The 22,784-nt window shown below is 41.8% G+C and overlaps 1 protein-coding gene across 4 annotated transcripts in view; it reads left to right on the top strand.

Moving 5' to 3' along the window:
* The window catches only part of BMPER (BMP binding endothelial regulator), a 243,239-nt gene that overhangs the window by 123,527 nt on the left and 96,928 nt on the right, over positions 1 to 22,784 (top strand). For all 4 annotated transcript variants that reach the window (XM_032306002.1, XM_032305999.1, XM_032306000.1 and 1 more), the window contains exons 7-11: positions 6,262 to 6,361; positions 10,920 to 11,029; positions 14,352 to 14,492; positions 16,628 to 16,732; positions 20,195 to 20,240. In XM_032306002.1, coding sequence (XP_032161893.1) covers positions 6,262 to 6,361; positions 10,920 to 11,029; positions 14,352 to 14,492; positions 16,628 to 16,732; positions 20,195 to 20,240 — 502 coding nt within the window. The remainder of the gene's footprint in view (positions 1 to 6,261; positions 6,362 to 10,919; positions 11,030 to 14,351; positions 14,493 to 16,627; positions 16,733 to 20,194; positions 20,241 to 22,784) is intronic.

Here is a 22,784-nt window from a genome sequence, read left to right as displayed (position 1 = left end):
CATCTGAGTCATCTGGGAAAATTATTGAAAATGCAGGTTCCTAGGCTGTGGCATGAGAAAACACTGGCTTAGTACAGTGGTCTTTAACTGGGAGTGATTTTGTCCTCTAGGGACAGTAGGCAGTATCTAGAGACATTTCCATTTGTTATAATAAGGGACAAAGTGTGCTACTGGCATCTAGTGGATAGAGGCCAGGAATGCTGTTAAATATTTTACAATGTACAGGATGGTCCCCTAAAACAGAGACTTCTCTGAATCAAAGCATTATTAATGCCAAATTTGGAAGACCCTGGTCTACTGGGTAACTCTCACAGACACACCAGTGTATTATTATACTACCGTGGTATTAGATATATATGTCAATATCGTGTGTGTGTACATGGTTGTACACAAGTCCATGTGTGTATGCATATCTATAAATAGCTTTCTCTCTAAGTAGGCTCATCACCCACGACAATTTGGGGTGTCCTCTCTCCCGTCGTCCACTCTACTCCTTCTCCCTCCATCAGACAACTCACCCACTGGCCATCTTTGCTTTGATTTTCTATTTTGCACTGGCCAAAATCAAGGGAGGCCAAGTACCAAGACCTTTACCCCTGGAAGTAACTGTCATGCTCTGAAACTTTAGCAAAATAAATTTGCAGATCGAAGAGAGGCATGGCTGAAAACATCTTTTTTCTCTTGTGACCTCTTTTGACCAATTTGCAGTTCAGAGTGGTGACTCTATTCAAGTCAGCTTTGCACCACTGGCTGTTAATATAAGAAGTATGGTGCACATACAAACTCTTTTCACTCAAGATATATTTCTCCCCTACACTAGCCCTGCCCAGTTTTCTGTCCCCTATTATCACCTTCTTCTAAAATCAATGGAGGATTCCATTCCCTTCAAACAATTGAACGCTGGAGGGGAAAATCCCTCTAGAATGTGGCTGAGTGTAGCTGATTGTTTCTAAATGGTTAGAAATGTACTCTTCAGCTCCCCCCTCCTGTTGGGGAACCAGCCTGCATCCTGGTCAGGGGATGAGTGCTATGTCATATGTTACAGTATGGTTTCCAGCCCTCAGTTCTCAGTGGTCTTTAGTGGTGGGGGAAAAAGCCTGTATGCACATGGCTGTGGTTTTTATCATCTTGCACTCATTACTATATTCAGGAAGATAGATTTTTATTATGCTGTAAGACTGTGGTTCTGGAGTAAACTTTGACACAAACCGATTGTGTTCTTGACTGAATCAGCTAAAACAAAAGTAAGGGGGCAGCCAATAGACTTGGGACAAGTTTCATGTCTTTTTTTTAAAAGCAGCTACTATCAGAGAAGCACTTGGATCTGCAGTTAGAAAAAACAACCACCTCTAAAGAACAAAACTAAGGAAAAATGATGGAAATCGTAACTCACCAGTACTGTGGAAGTTCCTAGCATTCCTCTCCTTGTTGACCGCATGAGAATATAGTCATTAATCCTTGGGTATTTTAACCATATAGACATTTTCAAATGTTTAACAAAACATGGTGTGGGGGTGTCCTGGGAATCCTGCCAGTGTATGAGATGATGTTAAGACTTGCTTTTTGATATATCGGCACCAAGAAACATTTAGGTAGTACCTAACATGTATAAAACCCAAGGAGACACAAGGTAAGCAGAGGCAGACAGCCCTGAAACTCTACTGTCTCATCAGGATCCTGTAGTTCAAAGTGGTTTGAGAAATTCATCGAGATTCTAGGGCTCTTCCTGTGTGGTGACTCTTCCTTTCATTAGAGAAGTTTTTACTGAGATGTTCCCTCGAGTCTGTCAACTCTCCTGAAGTATATTAGGCTAAGAGGACTGGTCCCCGCTATCGCTAAAATCTGGTTTGGAGGCAAATCCAGTATTATCCTGCAGGGTTAAACTTCCATGTATGTGTCAAAAATACAGGCATACATAAGAGAAAGAAAAAGATACAGGAAGATGGAGTGGGTCACTGGGAAAGGAAGGGGTCTAGAAGCCTTCACAGGTGAGACGAGGCTCAAAATAGACCTGGAACAAAGCAGGATGTTTATAGCGGTCAATGACGGGGAGAGAGGGAAAGAGGTACACATAAACATGGCAGGCCACAGATGTGCCTAGGGATAATAAAGCAGATACACTGGACCCCCCTCTCCAGGTTGGTATTGTGAGGAAAGGAGATGGGAGAGAAGCTTATGGTTTATCTTGACAAAGTAGACTAACTGTGGTAATAAAGATCTAATGCATCTGAGTATTTTAACGCAGTGAAATTTATTTCTTGCTCATATAATAGTTCATTGCAAGTGTTTAGTGGGTAGACTTCCACATGGTGACACGGAAGTGGAAGCAGGCCCTTCCCACCTTGTATGATAGCCCCTCTATTCCTCTAGGAGAGACAGAAAGGGAGTACACGGAGCACTGAGATGAGAGATTTTTATGGGTCAAGCCTAGCAGCATGTTTTTTATTTCCATCTACCGCCTCTTGGTCAAAATCTATTCATAAGGCCTAACCACAAGGGAGTCTGAGAAATGTAGTGTTGCTCTATGTCAGAAGAAGAAACCAATTTTACTGAGCACATAATTGCTTCTATAGTGGACATTGAGCCTGAATTTTGTCCCAAATGCAGTGGTAAATCATCCTTCTCTTCAGCATGAGGACACGCTCCAGAAGGCAAGTGAATTTTGTATGTTACATTTACCGCTGCCTCCTTAGCATATGTAGGACTTAAATGCATATATGATGCAGTATTGAAATGACAGATGGGTGTTAGAAAGAGAAAGGAATCCTGGACATATTAAACTTTCCAGGATGGGTTAGTGCAGGATCGCTGAGGCAGGGAAGCCTGTTAGCGAGATTGGGATAATCTGTAAGAGCCCGCATTAGTGTAGTTGCAGTAGGAATTAGTACATTTTTAGGAACAGAAAAGTACGCTTCTGCAATTTTAACTTCCCTGGTTTACGGTACAGCCACATCTCATAGTTTAACCAGATTCCCTGCTGAGTTGAAATCATAGAAGCAGGTTGTGAGCCGAAAAGGGCTGGCACCTTCTTTGGAGGTATTAATTGGAATGCAGCCTCGCGACTGGGGCTATGCCACAACACTGCAACCCAAATAAAATAAAACTTGACTAAGCCAGCAAACCCAGATTGGAGTTCAAGTTACTTTAATGGGCTCTTGGGAAAGACAAACTGCAATTGTTTTACATATGCAAAATCTGCTCTTTGACCTTAGTGTAAGGAAAATGACCAGTGCCCACATAATCTCTTGGCAGCTTTCTGAAGCATTGGACGAGTTAACTCCTATGCAATTATGCAATCTTTTAAAAAAATTTTAATTTTAAAATATGCTTGAAAAATAGGTGCTGCTCCAACAAGAACAGAGACTATTGATGAAAAGACTATGTTCTCTGTGCACTTAAAGAAGCCAGCACACGGGCAGCCTCGGGTGGCCTGAGGCTTCCGGATTTTAGGAAGTGGCTCGCAGATGAATTTTTTTGAAATTAAAAGTTAAAAGAAGCATTCTGTCCTCCCTCTAGGCTGAGCTTTTGTGGTGTATGTAGACCTCAGAGCCTGACCTAGACTCAGGTTATGTGCCTCTGAAGTCCGGTGAAAGGCCTGACTTTAGGCTTATGCAGAGTGGAGTGAGGAACGGCATAGAGAACAACCAGGGATTCTTAGGAGATTTTTAGTGATTCTTGCTGATCTGGAAATAATGTAAAAACAACAGAAGCGCTTTTTGTGGTATTTTTTTGCATGTTCTCTATTGGTTTGGGGAAGAATCCAACGTGAAAGTGGCTTAAAAATAATAAATATTTAAAAAGACATAACGTGCCCTACCCTTTTCATCCACTCATACCAAAAAATGAACAGTAATAACAAAACTGGCAAGAAGAGGAGGGGAGAGCAGGAACAATGGATGGCGGCCGTGCATGGGGATAGGCGTGAATATGACCCAGACAGCTAACGTCTGGTGTTATTGCAGAAAGTGTTGGAGAAGGTGTGAGGAAAGGCTGCAGGGAATCTTTCCCTTCTCTGAGGCGTGAGTTCCTCATTTCCTGAGGCCTCTTGAGATATAAATTACTGGTTTCAGACAGCAGGTACCTGAGGGTCTACTAGTTTGCTTTCTAGTTCAAATCCCAGAGAAGCCAATCCACTGGAATTCCATTTGCCTAGTGATCTATTGACCAAATCTACTGATTTTCCTTAAAATTAATTATTCATAAATTTGGTAACAATTCATTTTGCACCAGATAGTTTTCACATGAGCCTTACAAAGGTGTTGGATGTAAATTGACTGGAAAGTGCTTTTTTTTTTCCCCCTTCCCCAGCTTTCTGAAGATTCAATTACAAGTTGCTAAGGCTGGAAAAACAGACGCCTCTGGTGAGGCATCAAGGAGGGGGAGGGGGCATGCTGCATCTTTGAGTTGTACAGAGGGGAGAGATGCTGACTGCCAGAAGAGGTGGGGGCATGCTGAGGTGAAGAAGGAAGGAAAGGGTGTCAGAGAGGAAGAAGGGGTACAGACAAAAGGTTGATATCCAGGATCTATAATGAACTCCTCAAACTCAACACACACAAAACAGACAATCATATCAAAAAAGGGGCAGAAGATATGGACAGACACTTCTCCAATAAAGACATACAAATGGCTATCAGACACATGAAAAAATGTTCATCATCACTAGCCATCAGGGAGATTCAAATTAAAACTACATTGAGATACCACCTTACACCAGTTAGAATGGCCAAAATTAGCAAGACAAGAAACAACCCGTGTTGGAGAGGATGTGGAGAAAGGGGAACCCTCTTACACTGTTGGTGGGAATGCAAGTTGGTGTAGCCTCTTTGGAGAACAGTGTGGAGATTCCTCAAGAAATTAAAAATAGAACTTCCCTGTGACCCTGCCATTGCACTCCTGGGTATTTTCCCCAAAGATACAGGTGTAGTGAAAAGAAGGGCCATCTGTACCCCAATGTTTATAGCAGCAATGGCCACGGTCAAAAAACTAAAACTGTGGAAAGAACCAAGATGCCCTTCAACGGATGAATGGATAAGGAAGATGTGGTCCATATGCACTATGAAGTATTATGCCTCCATCAGAAAGGACAAATACCCAACTTTTGTATCAACATGGACGGGATTGGAAGAGATTATGCTGAGTGAAATAAGTCAAGCAGAGAGAGTCAATTATCATATGGTTTCACTTATTTGTGGAGCATAACAAAAAGCATGGAGGACATGGGGAGTTAGAGAGAAGGGGGTTGGGGTAAATTGGAAGGGGAGGTGAATCATGAGAGACTCTGGACTCTGAAAAACAGTCTGAGGGGTTTGAAGTGGAGGGGGGGTGAGAGGTTGGGGTACCAGGTGGTGGGTATTATAGAGGGCACGGATTGCATGGAGCACTGGGTGTGGTGAAAAAATACTGATACTGTTATGCTGAAAATAAATAAATGGAAAAAAAATTATAACCTAGGCTTAATGTACTGACACAAAACAATGACCATATTATCAAGTGAAAGTAGATTATTAAACAATATGAATGTGGGGAAAAAAAAAGAAAGAAAGGGCAGAGAACAAGGGGCAGGGAAAAATTCAAATGCTCTGTAACTTCTCCCGTAGGCAGTTGAGCCTTTGCCATTCATTCCAATACCAGCCATCATTTGCCTTCTGCTTATGATAGAAACAGGTTTGGTTAGCTGAGTGAGTTTGGTGAAATGGTTCTCCTGAATATTGGCTTTCAGCGTATCCGTTTTCAGCAACCTGGCTGCTTCCTCAAATCTGAGGCTCGTTGAGTCATGCTAGCAACACCTTTAAGCAGTGGCAGGAAGGGAAGTATTCTTAGAGGAAGATGTCTGCAGAACTTACAGAAAGATGGGGGTGTGAAAGAGGAGGAAAAGTCTCTGTAGAATCCAGAGGGCTCCTTTGCTTGCTTGGGGTTGGAAAGGGAGGCCAACTTGTCCTGGTTTGACCAAGACTTCCCCATTTTAGTACTGAGAGCCTCCAGCCTCAGGCAAACTGAGATGGTTGGCTAGTCCTAAGAGGGAAAAAGATAAATAAAGGTGATATTGGGTGGGGAGAGGTGATGCTGTAATAGACTTTTCAGGGGCAGTCTTTTAGAGGGTGTAGTTCGTGTGGGAAATTACACAGATGTGAGCAGTCACCACAGGGACCTAATACCAGGAAAGGCCCTAGGTTTGTTCCAGACATCTCGATTATGTGATATATATGCACTTACTTTTCTAAATGTGCTTTTTTTTTTTCTCTCTCTCTCTCTTTTCTTCAGGGAGGCAGGACACAGTGCGTGAGAGAAGTATGTCCCATTCTCTCCTGTCCTCAGCACCTTAGCCACACTCCCCCAGGACAGTGCTGCCCCAAATGTTTGGGTGAGTGACTGTTTTCAGGTCAAAGAACAATGTAATTCCTTCTTGGGAGTTTCTGCTGAGAGTCTTCATTCACATTGTTATGTTGGGGGTCTCAGGTTGTCCTAGTTCATGACTTATTAGGAATACTTGCTTCCTCTGATTATAGGAGTTTATCTCTTTTCTGAGGTCTTTACAGGGCTCTTTCTTTCTTTTCTTTCTTTCTTTCTTTCTTTTTTTTTTTTTTAAGTAGGAGGAGCAGTAGGCAGAGGGAAAGGGAGAAGCAGCGAGCCCAATGCGGTGCTCGATCCCAGGACCCTGAGATCATGACCAGAGCTGAAGTCAGATGCTTAACTGACTGAGCCACCCAAGCACCCCATCTACAAGGGTTTTTTTTCTCTCTTGTCTTCCCCTGTAGCCATAAACCTGGTTTGCCAGACAACCTGGGGTAATAATTCTTGACGGAGAGAGCAGTAATGAAGAAACTGTTTTTCACTGGACATGTGAGGATCAGTAGAAATAATTAGTGTTTTAAAGGCATATGAGGTTAACACATGGAGGACTATAGACCAGTATTACTTTTAGAGGCAAAAACATGCAAGAGGATAGCACCAAAAGCAAGATGTTTGGGAAGAACAATGAAAAATTGCCCACAAAAAAGGAAGATTAGCTATTTCTTTTTGAGCATTTACTATGTCCTAGGCACCATGCAAAACACTTTATATGCTTTTTCTAATTAAATTTTCTGAGGAAACTGTGCTGTATAGGTGTTAAATATATCATTCTGATGTGTAATATTGGTGCTATGATTAGTATAATTGCAGGAGATTCTACCTCTAGTAGAATCTAGATACTACCTCTAGTAGAATCTAGAAGGTGGCACAGCTAGGGAGTTATGGAGTTGGTACCTGAGCATGAGTCCCTGTGAATCCTAAGCCTGTGCTTTAACCTGCTGCTGCTCAGCCTCCCTAGTGATGTGGAGAGTGGCACACACATCGCTAAGTGAAAAGAGATAGCCTGTGATGGAGAGTCTCTAGGGCAAGAGATCCTTTGGCGCTTGTTTATAATCTGTATGACAGCTTCTTACATGTGATCTTCAAGCTTTTGAGTTAGTCAAGGTCAGACTAATATTCAAATATACGTGGCTTGACCCCATCATATGAATCCAATAGAACATCTCCCACTGGAATCCCCCAGCAACCCCACTTACATCTCCAGGGATCCTTGAGGAGGCTAACACATTTCCTGGGTACCACTGGCTTGTGTCTCTGTTCCTGCTGTTTGTCTCTTTATTTTCTTCCTTCTCCTTCTCCTCCTCAGATAATAACCTCTCCTCCTTTACCTCTGCTTCTTCTTCTTCCCCTTTCCCTTCCTCCCACCTCCTCCTCCTTCTTTTTCTTCTTCTCCTCCTCCTCCTCCTTTAACATCATTTTGTGCTTCCAGGGACATTCACTCTCTAGTCTTTTCACGTTCTGTGGTGCTATTGAATCAAGGCTCTTGTAGGAGATTTGATTGAAGGCTTGCGGTCAACGAGGAGGGTCATTACACTAAAGAGAAGGACAGCGAACAACATGAAATGGAACCTTAAACTCCCTTTATGCATAGAAGGTCTTAAGTATTTTGCCTTTAGGAGAGTGCCACTGTTTGTCTTTTATTTGGGCTTTAGTCTCCTATTCAGTTATTGTCCACACCTTTTTTTGATTTCTCCCTTCTTTCTGTCATAGTTTGATTTTCTCAACTCCAGGACATCCTGTTGATGGATGTTTTTCATTCCCAGCTTATCACAGCCATAGCCTGAGTCTGTTTTTCTGCAACCAAGTTGTCAAATAGAGATGTCTTGTTAAATGAAGGCAGTTTTCTCTTCTTCGAGGGATTCTTCTGCCAAATCTTCATCTAATAATGTGTACCTTCCTGCCGCATGTATACACGCACGCACGCACAAACACACACACACATGCGCACACACATGCATGCACGCACATAATCCTTTTTAAGTAACTATGAAATGATTACAAGAACAAAGGAGAATTGTTTAGACATGCCTGATTAAAGACATTTCCACTGAGATATGTGCTTCTTGGGTTGCCAGTGTGTGCTTGTACCCCTGGCATGGAGTTAGCTAGTTCACTGTGGTTGAAATCATCATGCCTTTAGCCATGGTGGACACAGCATTCCATCTAAGCAGGAAAGTCTTCGCAGGGGAGTTGGCATTTGGGGTCTGACAATGAAGATAAGTAGGTTTGATTAATGCTTTGAAGCCCGTATTGTGGATGTGCTGAGTCAGCTCAGAAACTTCTCATATGACCAATGGCTGTTGTATTGAATGCAGATTTTTTTTTGTCCACTTGTGGTCATAAGACAGACTACAAAAGGAATGGCAAGTCTTAGGAAACTTGAAAAATCAAATTCTCCCAAATGAGACCTTTTTTGACTGACCTAAATCCCAGTGGAATAATGCAGAAATGGCTTAAATTAGGCTGTATATGGAGTCTCTGAACCACTATTTTGAATGTTTGTTCTTATTTTGGGCCATGATGACTTTGAGATTATGGTAAGATTTTGTGTTCCTTGGGGGTAAAAAGAAACATACCCAAACAACAAAAGACAGAAAAGGAAACATTAGGATACTTTCTAGGTCCTAAAATCTTAGAGTAATTAGATTTTGGCTGGTTGGACACCAATTTGCTGTTAAATATTCCTTTGACCAGGATTCATTTATAACACCTACTCTTGCCTTTTGCACTGCAACCTTCTCTTCCTCTCTTTCTCATTTTCAAGGAAGAGACCCATCAGAGGTTTGTGTACACTGAGCACTCAATGCCCCTCAGAGTGACACAGCCTAGGATCATAATGGAATTTACACTATTGCTAATAATGATAATACCCATCACCTGCCACTTATGGGGGGTGCTTAATGAATACTAGGCTCTGTGATTACAGCTTCATATCAGTGTTTTTAGGTAAAAATGATATTTTTATTGGGTGATAATCTAGGTAATTGTTCACATTTGTTCAGGGGGATAAACTTGTTGAAGGTTCTTTTTGTTCAGTGATCTACTGATGCATCAGTCCACCAATCCATCCATCCATTTGTTCACCATTTATTCTTTCAGCCATGCCACAGTACTGAGTACTATAAATGTAGTAAAAGCAACAAGCTGTGGGAACATGGGAAGGGGCTGCTCATTCTGAGGTAAAAGGACCTCTGAGGAGGTCATTTGGAGCTCAGCCATGAAGAAGATGTCTTTTGATTGGTGGAGAAAGAAGCAGGACTATATTTATATATTTAGATCCTGCCTCTTTTAAAGTTCATGAAGCACATGTAGATAAAAGATAGGAAAAAGGATGGGATGCCTGGGTGGCTTAGGGGGTTAAGCCTCTGCCTTTGGCTCCAGTCATGATCTCAGGGTCCTGGGATCGGGCCCCATGTTGGGCTCTCTGCTCAGCAGGGACCTTGATTTCTCTCTCTGCCTGCCTCTCTGCCTGCTTGTGATCTCTGTCTGTCAAATAAATAAATAAAATCTTTAAAAAAAGAAAAGATAAGAAAAAGGCAAACCAGGTTATCACATTTATAAAAATTGCAGAATTGAAACAACACTAGTTTTAACTCTTGAAGGATAGAAAAATACCTTTGATAGATTAATATAGAGGACAGTGTTTACAACAGGGAAAAATGCATCACCTTCCTTTTTTTAGTAAATACAAAAAAAGAAAAAAGATATGGCTAGGGATGTTGCTTATACTAGAATATCCTAAAATCAAGGTGTTATGTAACAGAAGTGATTTTAATGGGGGGGGGGGGGTGTGGGTGGCCAGCACACAGATTCCTGATGCTTCAGGGCCTAGAGAAAGGCTGAATTTCGTATTTTTGCAGATAATCCTCCAATTTAGTCTGTAAGTTCTCACAAGCTTCAAGAAACTCAGGCCCTGGGTGTATGCATAAGAATTCCCATCTTAGTTGGGTTATCAATACTTGCTAAGTGTAAAATATAGTCCTTTAGCTAAATTTTATCTAACCATGAGAAAGGGTTTTTGGTTATATACTCTAGTATCAGAATTGTAGGTAGAGAGGGTCCTGTATTATTTTGAGGAGGTGTTATTGGTGTCATTTTACAAGTGACCAAGGATCATTCATTAGTGAGTTAACCCAAACATCTGAGTGACATGAATTTAGAATAATGCATTTTGGTGGTGATGGTGGTTGTTTTGTTTTTAATAGCTAAAGGGCAAGAGAGGGAAAGAGAGGAGTTTTGCTCAATGTCAGCTATGAGTCAGTGGCTAGGACCGTGAGCTCCATGAGGGCAGGTCGGCTTAGACCTGATCATCTTGGTCTGCTATGCTGGTAATAAAGATTTATTGAACTTAACAAGATTCAGTGTGAATCCAACTCTCTATAACAAAAGCTCTCTATGTTAATGACTCCAGGGGATTCCCTGGGAACATCTGACCCAGGACTGTTTTTGTGCACCAGATTTACCTCATCTTGTGAGAATGTTTAACAGCCCTGTGATGGAAGTTTTGATGCCGAAGTGGGACTTCCTGGCTTCTGTCTTGCTTACACCATGCTGTTGCTTCCTTCCAGGTCAGAGGAAAGTGTTTGACCTCCCATTTGGAAGCTGCCTCTTTCGCAGTGATGTTTATGATAACGGATCTTCATTTCTCTATGATAACTGCACTGCATGCACCTGCCAGGTAAGGTGGTTCTGAGGGGCTGTGGTCCAGCCATGGTTACAGTTGGGGTTTTAGTGTGAACATTATAGCCAAACATGATAATATGTTACTGGAAGGAGGCATTATCAATGCCATTTTACTAGTTGAACTCATACTCAAGTTCGCAAGGAAGTTCGAACATAAGATCAAAAATTACAATTCACTGTTATCTTCCCAGGACCTACAAGTTAGCTTCTGTAGGTGAGAATTAACTCTGAGGGGGCAATCCTGAGGTACTTTCTAAAATCAGACACATAAATGTGGCAGTATTCTCTGGCTCTAACTATCCAAGATAATTCTCTGACACACCTCACAGTAAAAATGACTTTAATCACATTGAGGAGGAAAGAAAGGCATGGATTTACAGTTCTTCGCAAAGATAAACCTGATAGTTTGGGAAGAGAGTATTTATGCATTGTTCATCGTACCATATCTTATTTGAGGCATTGCTTATTTTTCCTCCAAAGGCACCAGAGGTCTAATGACTGGTACAGAAGGAATACCACAGCTCCAGAATTTTAAAGGGATGCACATTACACATTCATTGACTGTGCTTAGGTGGTGATTTATTTTTAAAAACCAAGAAGAGAATTATTCTAATGGGAGATACTAGGATCATTCATTAGTGACTGAACCCAACCATCTGAGTGACATGAATTTAGAATAATGCATTTTGGTGGTGATGGTGGTTATTTTGTTTTTAATAGCTAAAGGGCTAGAGAGGGAAAGAGAGGAGTTTTGCTCAATGACAGCTATGAGTCAGTGGCTAGGAATAGAGTTCAGAAGTTCCTGATTACTTGAGGGATGCTTTGGTAAGTAGCATGCACTACTTCCGGGGGAGGGGAGGTGGCTCAACAGGGGCTGAACTGTCTGTTCCCTGGCACTGAACACTGAGTATTTCCTAAGCCTGAGAATACTTTCCTCAGGCTCCTTCCTCTCGTCCGTGGTTTGCACTATCCTATGCTAAGCATTATAGCCATTTCTTCTGTTTGCTTTGGCCTCCATCCCCCAAGCTTTTCTTCCTCTCCAAGAGTTTCACAGGTCAGAGCTTCCTCTTGAGGGTACTGAACCTTTGATGAAACACATCACATCCCCAGTTCCCTTAATTGTAGGAAAGCGGACTGACAACCCGTAATGCTTTCAGTGCTTTAGATCTCATAGATTCTTTAAGAGAAGATTAGGCAATATGCCCCAGTGCTCAAAAAAGTATAATGAGTATTGTTTCCTCAAGAGGTTGTCTTTTGTCAGAGTATGCATTCACAGTCATCTCTGGGAAATTGGATGCTTAAAGAATCAGGCTACAGTCATTTTGGAGAATCAGTGTTATTTTCTCTGTGCTTAGGGCTTCCCTCCCCAGCATCTCCATCCAGTGCCACGGCAGGGGCAGGAAACTGGTTAATAGTTCTCTGAGCACGGTATGGTATCAGGTCTTTGTGCCTTCAGATTTGACGTACCTGGAGTGTGTCCTCATCTTCTTTCCATTTGATTAGCAAACTCCTCTTCATACACAACGGCCTACTCACACGTTACCTCCTCTTGGGAGGCTTTCCTGACTCACTTATGTAGGTAATTACTCTTCTTTTCTGTTACCTCTATACCTTTACTAGTTTACTGTTTGCGACATTATATTGTAATTTATTTGTTCCCATGGTTCTGTCTCTCCTTTTGCTCTGTGAACTCCTTGTAGACAGAAGCACATCCCTCCATCTCCATATTCTCTTTGCACAAACTACTCCCAGGCTTATGATCTAATGGGTATCCTCTGTGTGTGTGTGTGTGTGTGTGTGTGTGTGTGTGTGTGTAATGAAAGTTGGGAAATCTGCTACCATAAAGTATGTATTACGTGAGAGCTAAGGAGTGCCCTGTTTTCAAGCTAGAAATCAAGACATGCAGCTTGGCAGTGAATTTCTTTTCTAATTTATGAATGAACCTATAATAATTTCTATGTGCCAGGAACTGTGCTGAGTGTTTTACATATTTCATTTAAATTGCACAATACATCTGAGGGGTAGGTATTCTCACCTCCATTTTGATGATGAGGACTCTGGGCTCAAGGAGATGGATTTGCATAAGATAACACACTTAATAAATGAACTGTTCTTGTCCAGTGCTGAATCCTATCCATTGTCTGATGTGGTAGAACCTTAGAAATAAAACACAACTAATGCCATTTCTGGAAGGGTTATCTTATTGTCATATTAATCTTAGATGGATAGTCAGTAAGAGTATAGTAGATGAATACCAGGAGTACCTCTTAAAGTCATAAGATTAACAGAGAAGATTAACAGATCAACAGTTGATTTACACAACCTGTTTAAGTGAGTTCTCTCTCAGTGCTAACTAGTAGGAGAGGGCTTGGTCTTTCTTCATTTCCCTGTCATGGGTCTCCCACTAACTCCACAATGTCAGGGAATTGCCCATCTACTTGGGACATGGCTTTCCTCCAACCCTGCCTGCCACCAAGTCTCAGAAATGTTTTGCTCTTACATTCTTTCCAGCTGGCAACCTACTCCAGTGAAACTGCAGCTTGTTGGCTGGGGAACTGAAGAAGTTTACTTTTCTTAAACAGCTCTGAACGTTACTTCAATGTGTTGCTGAATAAATCAGTAGGCACAATTTACTTGACTACTGTGTTCATACCATGCCACTTCTTTAGAAAGCAAGCCATACCCCTTAAAGTTACAGATATAAACTCATCGCTCTCAGGGTGTAAGTGGCCTGTGAAGGTTACATACTTTATTGAAGAGCCCTAGAACCCAGGCCTGTTTTGGAATTGCTTGTTCAGTTCTTCTGTGAACATAGCCCACACTAAAGAATTTCATCTTGAGGAGGAACGTTAGCTCCTAATGTTTACTTTTTTGATTAGATATAACGCCTTTATGCTAAACCCCTTGAAGGTAGCATAAGGTCCCAGAGGAGACCCAGGAGAGCAATGCTCATGAAGGACTTGCAAGAGGAAAAAGCCAGCAAGAAGGAAACTGACGGGCCCCTAGTGAGCCAGACTTACTTGCCACACGCTGGCTGGAGTGGAACCAGAAGTTTCTTGAACAATGAGTTATAGACTCATGGAACGTAGCGAGGGTACATCACACTTCTCATAGCTTCTTCATTTTCTTGTCCAAGTATCTCATCAACAAACAACATTTTGAAAGGAAAGAAAGATTTATTGCAACAAGTTACAATGTGATATCTTCAGAATATGTTTAAAAGCAGTTAGTTGTGGGGTGTTAAAAGGAATGTCAGGTGGGATGTTTAATAGAGATGGAAAGCATTTTTAATTTCTGATTTGCCCCCGGGCCCCCAGGACTCCACTGTGGTATGTAAGAAGAAGTGCTCCCACCCTGGGGGCTGCCTCAGAGGGGAGGAGACGTGTTGTGAAGAGTGCCTCCTGCGAGTACCTCCAGAGGACGTCAAGGTGTGCAAGTTTGGCAACAAGATTTTCCGGGTATGTCACAAGCCAAGCGCCTGAGAAACACTATACTATATGGAAATGTAAAAAGCTCCAGATAAAAAGCAGGCCGGAGTTATCTACATTTTATAGACACATATGTCGTGTGTGTGTATGCAGATGTAATTATTTATATTGCAATATTATATATACCCATATTTAAAATCAAGTACACCTGGGGCAGAGAGGCAACTATTTGGAAAAATGGTTTTCTTTGGCTTTATTTTTGCTTTACAAAGTATTTTAAGCCTGTGAAACATTATGGCCCAGTGTGGTGGGCCAGTGATTGGGACTGAGCTGAAGATGCCCTGCCCTGGTGGTGCTGTTATGGGTGCCCTAGTGACCAGGGCATCTCATTCAGTCAGAGACGCTCCATGTCCCTCTCCAAGATCCCGGTGGTTCTATAGCTTAATACTTTAGAACTTTTTCACAAAGCTGCTTTTCCAAAGAGAGATTTTTCTTACTTGGAAGATGTCCAGGTGAGATGTTGATGTCAGCCCAACCATTGAGTGAAGATGAGAGCACCTTGGCCCAGCTGAGCTAGCAGGACTGGCCACCGACCCTCTGCTACTCCTTGGCGGCTCCCTGTACTTCTCTGTTAGCGGAGCTGCTCAGTGACCACATGAACATCAGGGTGAAGATTGTTGCCTTTTCCCAAAGGGCTTTCCATCTGGTCTGTTGGGTGGAGGGTGTCTTTCTGTACCTGAAGGTGCCACCTCAGGACATTCATGAGACCGAGACCCATGGAGTCAAGTCAGACATGGGAGCACCTCATGCTGCACTTAGCCAGATTTCCTTTAACGTTGACAGAATTGGAGGGAGAGTCTTGATCCCTATGGAATCAGTAAGAAGACATGTTGTGGCGTGCCCAAAAGAAGAGGGTCATGTGTGTGCTGTAGTTACATAGGCTTCTCGGTGCCACTCATGTGTCCTTTAAACATAAAGGCATCCTCTGTTTCCTGAGCACCCAGATGTAGTAGACTCCCTGTCGTGCTGGTGTTGTGGGCAAAGTGTTTTCAAGGCTCCTTGTACGAAGGGTCTTATATGTAATGAAACCTAAAATAGTTTGCAGAGAGTCATCTCTGAAACACCAAGTCCTAGAAATGTGCACTCAGAGAATTTGGACTAGTCAGATGCCCTTTACGACAGTCAGTTAGGCCTTTCTCTCCTAAAAAATAAAAGGCCCTCATAATCCTGAAGATAGCTTCAAAAAATGAGGAGGAAGGGGAGAAGGGGCAATCGTCATCAAAATCTGAGCTAGTTTCTCTGTTTTTAAGGAAATTTGCTGCTTAGATTTACCAACACAGGAAGGGTTTTATTTTCAGACTCATCTCTCCTGTGTGTAATCTACTTTTCCACAAGTGAGGCCGCACGTTCCTGTGTGTTCTCCGGAGGAATGGGGCTTCCTGGGGCTGGGTATTTGGCAATTGAATATTATAAATTCAGTGAGCCAGATATATTCCTCAGAAAGTCATCTCTGGGCTAGAAAATGTGTTCCAAGGTGCTAACCAGCTTTTTGGGAGGAGGGTATCAGACAGGCAGGGACACATTATGCTGAAGAATTCTGTCTGGGCTCCACATGTTTGGATGGCTTGCTGCTCAGGTGTCTGCCTGGGCAATGAGAGTCCTTTGAATTAGCCTCTGTTTTGGGCATGTTCTTGTCCTATGTGGTCCAGAACTATACCCATCTGGGAATAAACTAACTACTTTTGTACATCTCGACTTCTGGTGTCTGGGAGAGCTTAAACATTTCAGTTCTATCAAATAGGAAAATCAGACCTTTGCTGCTTGATCATGTATGAAAACTCATGTTTGTCTTCCAGGGTGAAACTAAGTAAACAAGGCAGGAACAGCAAGATGCAACTATGACTTGGTTAGACACACAAGAATTCTTTTTATATCCTGGAGAGGGGATGCGCGCGCGCGGGTGCGCGCGCACACACACACACACACACACACACACACACACACATCCTCCAATCACATAGGTGGAGATAGACACCTCAGGATAATTTAGCCTGATGATGGATCCCTCACTCAGGGTAAGAAATGCTCTCCTTGGCAGAAAAATCCAAGCCTGTTGGATTAACTCCCATCAGCCTGATAGCAGAATCCTGTGCTCTCTCCTGTAGGATGGAGAGATGTGGTCCTCTGTTAATTGCACCATCTGTGCTTGTGTGAAAGGCAAGACAGAGTGTCGAAAGAAGCAGTGTGTTCCCATCAGCAGTTGCCCGCAGGTATGTCTGGAATGCAGGTTGATTTTTTTTCTTTACCTTAAGATCTTGGGAAACATCTTACATGTGGCATGGTCCCATGCCATCTTCTGAACACAAAATCCAGATCTGTTGATACTTCCAGGTTCCTGAATAGCCACAACACCCTTTGCAAGGCTTACTCCTACTTTTTCTGCACTTCCTACCCGGATTCTAGTCTCACGTGAAAATAGCTCTAAACCTTGCACTTGTCCCAAATCTCCTATTCCTCATTGACTTTTTCCACATTGTCTTAATGTCTCCAACTCCTGTTAGATCTGCTCTCTTTTTCCTTCTGCTGGGTTTTCCTTTGAACACCATAACCAACCTTCCCATTTTTCTCTTCTCTTTTTCTCTTCTTAAATTAGGGATTTCTTCCCTCAGCAGTTCAAAGCAATATGTAGTTGTTCAGTCATAAACTCCTCTAGGGGTTTCTCCGGTGGCCTAGCAACACCCCCGACCCCTCTACTTCATTTTCCTCCCCTAACCCTGGCCTCCGTTGTAGCCCCAAATGGAAATAGCGCCCCTATGGAAATATCTCTTTTCAGAAACCTACAGTTCCAGTACTCTGAATAAAGCCACCATTATCTTCTAAAGCACGAGCTTCAGTGAATTCACCTCGGCAACTTGAAACCTCTCAAGGTTTTATGCATTTTGGGAAAATGTCAAACCTATTCAGTACCTTCCAGTGAATGAAAAAAATATATCCATATATTCAGGACATAGTTCTCCCTTCTCTGTTATGGACAGCTTTTAATTTTATTCACATCTGTTATTATTATAAACAAAAAGTTGCTGTTTTTACTTGAGCGCCAAATGAGACACAAAAAACAACAGCTGTTGCTATTGCACAACTGAATGAAGGGGGGGAGGGAAAAAAAAGGAAAAAAAAAAACCCTAATTAGTCTTGCTTTAAAAAGCCTCAGACAGAAAACTGAAAACCTCCCATGAAAGAAAAAAAAAAAAGACACAATAAGTAGACTTGAACACGGTCTGCTTATAAATATTCATTGGGCAGAATGGGATCATATCATTTATGCCAGTCCTTGGGGAACCCTCGCTGCTAATGAACTCCGGCGGCACATGTTGGTAAGAATGGGCTTCCTTATTCTACAAGACAAAAACAGGATGCTTTGCCAGCCTTGTGGCTCAAGTCACTAGCCTCAGCGGGCCGCGCCGGCCTTTCCAGTTTGAGTCTCGCCGCGTGTGCCAGCCTTGATGGGTTTCATTGTCCTATTGCTGGGGGGAGGTCAACGTGCTGGATGGCGGCATCTCCTTAGCCTCTCCTCTGTGACTACCTCATCCGTCTCTTCAAGTGCAGACCTCTCTCCCACCTCACCCCCTCCTAGTCTTGTCAAAGCTTGTCCTGCCCCAGGGGCCACCTTTCTGTTTCTAGGCATCCTTCCAGTTGTTCCTCTGGTTCACACTTTCCTTCCTCAGGGGCCAGCACAAGGACTTTGGAAGATAACTTAGTTCTACCATGGAAATGCTGTTAAATGCTTATTTCCCCTCCCTTGCATTGCCTGGGGAAAATTTAAAAAGTCCCTTTTTTTTTTTTAAAGAAGCAGACTCTATTCCCAGCTCTATCCTTCCTGGCTGCTATTCATCTCTTTTTCCAGAAGTATGTGTGCCTTGTTGAAGAAGGGTTTTATGGTGGGATTTCCCGTCCATCCTCCCTGGCAGACCCCTCCCTCCTTTACCCCCTCCTCCACCCTCACCCCCAGCCCTGAGGCAAGGAGCACTTTTGATGAGAAGGGCTGTGAGGGGTTCCATTGGGGACAGATTGTTGTAACACTGCCGTCTCATCATCACTGATATGCACAGAGACTTTCCCTATAGTCGCAGGACTTCACCTGTTGAATGTTGAGCCCACCCCTCGGAGCTGGTGCTATTACTAAACCCTTCTTACCAGTGAGGTCACAAAGTGTGCAGAGCTCCACAGCTAGTTATGTGGACCTTGGGAGCCTAGACTTCTTAGCTTGTGCCTGATTTATTCCTTATGTGATTCTGTGAGATTACCGGTTCCACTCAGTTCCAGGAGAAAGGAGATGGCAGTTTCTGCCAAGGTGCAGATGTAGGGGATCACATAGTCACCCTTTGTTGGGGCCTTGGTTCTGGTAGCTCTGCCTGCTTCTGATAGAGCACTTTACTGCGCTCCCCTGGAGCTACCCCTCCATCGGCCCGGAGCCAAACTCAGTTGGTCTTTTCTTCAACTGCTTTCAGTCACAAGAAACCGAAGGGGGCCTCTTGTGCCAAATAGAAACAGAAAATAGAGCACGCCTGGGTGGCTCAGGCAGATAAGTGTCTGTCTTCAGCTCAGGTCATGATTCCAGAGTCCTGAGATCTGGTCCTGCCTGGGCTCTCTGCTCGGGTGAGAGACTGCTTCTCCCTCTGCCTCTCTCCCTCTGTCTCTCATGAATAAATAAGTAAAATCTTGGGGGGGGGGGAGCTGTAGATAACTGAGCTGTAGGCAATGAAAATATGTCATAATGCCCCAAACCAGGGAGGGCTGAGTGGGGCCGAGTTTTAAACCTCATTCAAAGTTCTCATAGCCTTTAATGTACCAGTTTAGGCCTGGCTGATGCAAAAATAAATGAGATGTGGTTCTAGTTCTTCAACTGTCAACAAACATTTTTAAAGTCTGTAGGATTTTTTTTTTTTTTTTTTTTAGGATCTAAATCTATTCTTCAATGCAATTGACCGCTAGTGGCAATTGACCACATTTCTTTTTCTCTGTGAGTCTCAGTGAAAAGACAATGCCATTCTCTGATATCAACCCTGAGAATGTGTTTCCTCCTTTTAATGCCATGCATTAAAAAATTGGAAGAAATGGAATATAGGAGATTACACTGTATTTCCAGAAAGGTAATGGAAAATTATTCAGCTTTTCAAAACCCTCAACTTCATTGGCTTTGACTGCTGAACAGTGACTTAACATGGATAGCATACCACTTTTCTGAAAGAAGAAATCTGACCGCATTTGTTCTGTAGCACAGATATCGTCCATCTCCATAGGCCTGCGCTTGGGGTATGATTTATTGTTTGGGCCCCTCTGACGAGCAAAGACAGAATGAAGCCTTCCGTGGATAGAGAGGATAACAGATGATTCCCATTTTTATGTGTGTACGCTCACTCTCTGGGGGGTAGTTTGGATATCAGTGAGAAGGTTGAATCCAGACGGTCTCCATCCTCACACCAATGAGCCCCTTGGATATTACATTTCTCAGAGGACAAGAATAGGAAAACTTTCTCAATGACTTTGCCTGGCATTAGAACCCGATACTTCAAAGTTCATTTTTGCCATCATCATCACTGGGCATTAAGTTCAAATACAGCTTGGGCTGATTTCATTGGTTTAACTGGTATTAGATTTAAAAACACTTTTGTCCTCAGCAGACCCTGTTTCTTAACATTAAATTTGTTTTTTTTTTCCCCCCTCTTGATTAGGGTAAAATTCTCAACAGAAAAGGATGCTGTCCTATTTGCACTGAAAGTAAGTTTATTCCTTTGGAAATTGCTATTAATATTTGTTTCACACTTTATAATTCAACAGGAAAAATGGTGGTGTAAGGTTTTGTACATTTTATGTCTCTCAGTATGGCATGGGATCACCCCACTTTCCTCCAGAAACTTTAAGTCAATTGTAACCCTCTCACAGAAGCACAGAATTGAGATGTTTCCATTCGAATTTGTTGCTAATAGAAATTTAGAAGTTGAACGGTCTGATGAGGTTTTAAGAAGGACCAGATAGCTTAATATGCATTTTAACTAATAGCATCTGTAGTCCTAGCAGTTAAGGGGATATCCAGTAAGACAAACACTATACGTAATCTGGGAGGGATTTTCCTTCTGTCATTATTAAACCAAACAGCTACACTTTCTCCTCCCCACCCACCCTCTTTACTATTTCACCTGTGCACATCCAGTGTTCCTGTTGGCAAAGTGAACAGAGGTCTTTAGACTGAAAATCGTTTGGCCATTCTGTTATTTTTAAACTGAGTTTTTGAAGGATCTCTCTAATAAGGCTTAGTCTGAAAGCTGGCTGAGACTGCACTACTTCTCACTCAGATGGAGTATAGCAACAAGTTCAATGTTAGCCCCACATGTTGACATAGGACTAGCAAATTGCCATTTTTGTCCATTTCAAATTCATATGGTTTTGAGACCACTAATATTTCTTCTATTTATTTATTTAGCTTCATGTGTACAGTTTTATAATTCAACATCTGTATACACTAAAAGTAATCACACTAAAAGTAATCACCACAAGTCTAATTACCATCCGTCACCATAGAGTTGACTTTCTTCATCCATTTCACACACACCCTCCCCCATCTGCATCCCCTCTGGCAACTGCTAATCTGTTCTCCGTAACTCTGAGTTTGTTTTTATTTTTTTTTTTGTTTCTTTATTTTAGATGACACATAGGAGTGAAAGCATGTGGTATTTATTTTTCTTCATCTGACTTATTTCACTTAGCACAATTTCCTCAAGGTCCATCCATGTTGTCGCAGATGCAAGAATTCATTCTTTTTTATGGCTGAGTAGTATTCCATTGTATAAATATACCACATCTTTATCTGGTCATGTATCAGTCACTTAGGTTGTTTCCATATCTTGGCTATGGTTAATAATGCTGCAATGAATATAGAAGTACATGTATCTTTTCTAATTAGACTTTTTGTATTCATCAGATAAATATCCAGAAGTAAAATAGCTGAATCACAGGATAGAGGAATCTGTATACTGTTTTCCATGCTGGTTGCACCAATTTACACTTCTGCCAACAGTACGGGGGTTCCCTTTTCTCCATATCCTTTCTAACACTCGTTATTTCTTGTCTTTTTGATAATAGCTATTCTAACAGGTGTGAGGTGATGCCTTACTGTGGTTTTTTGATTTTCATTTCCATAATAATTAGTGATGTTGAGCATCTTTTCATGTGCCCGTTGGTCATCTGGATGTCATCTTTGGAGAAATGTCTATTCTGAGCCTTTGCCTATTTTTTAAATTAGGTTATTTGTTTTTTTGTTTTTGTTGTTGAGTTGTATGAGTTCCTTATATATTTTGGGCATTAACCCTTTATCAGATGTATGGTATACAAGTATCTTACCTCATTCAGTAGGTTGTCTTTTCATTTTGAAGATGGTTTTCTTTGTTGCGCGGAAGCTTTTTAGCTTAATGTAGTCCCACTTGTTTATCTTTGCTTCTGTTTTCCTTGCTTTGGAGTCAGATTCACAAAGATGTCACCAAGACTGATGTCAAGGAGCATATTGCCTATGTTTTCTTCTAGGAATTTTGTGGTTTTAGGTCTTACAGTCAAGTCTTTAAATCCATTTGAGTTAATTTTTGTGTATAGTGAAAGACAGTGGGATAGTGGTCTGTTTTCATTCTTTTGCATGTGGCTGTTCAGTTTTCTTGCAATCATTTATTAAAGATATTGTCCTTTCTCCATTGTATGATCTTGGCTCCTTTGCATACATGAATTTTTCATATATGTGTAGGTTTATTTCTGGGCTCTCAGTTCTGTTCCTTTGATCCATATTCTGTTTTTGTACAAAAAATATGACTACTAGAGCTTTATAGTATGGCTTGAAATCAGGAAGTGTGACACCTTCAGTTTTGCTTTTCTTTCTCAAGATTGCTTTGGGTATTTGGGGTCTTTTGTGGTTCCATTCAACTTTTGTATTATTTGTTCTAGTTTCATGAAAAATGCTATTTTGATAGGGATTGTATTAAATCTGTAGATTGCTTTGGGTAGTATGGACATTTTAACATTAATTCTTCTCATGTATAAGCATTAAATATCTTTCCATTTATTTATGTCTTCTTCAGTTTCCTTCATCAGTGACTTATAGTTCCATGTACAGGTCTTTACTTCTTTACTTCAATGCAATTATAAGTGAAAAATTTTTTTAAATATTTATTTCTGATGTTTTGTTATTAGTGTATAGAAATGCCACAGGTTTCTGTATATTGATTTTATACTCTGCAACTTTACTACATTCATTTATTAGTTCTAATTGTTTTCTGGTGT

Source organism: Mustela erminea, chromosome 11 (genome assembly GCF_009829155.1).
Source record: "Mustela erminea isolate mMusErm1 chromosome 11, mMusErm1.Pri, whole genome shotgun sequence".
NCBI classification, from domain to species: Eukaryota; Metazoa; Chordata; class Mammalia; order Carnivora; family Mustelidae; genus Mustela; species Mustela erminea.
Note: the sequence above shows the minus strand (reverse complement) of the source record. Positions and strands in the feature narration are given on the sequence as shown.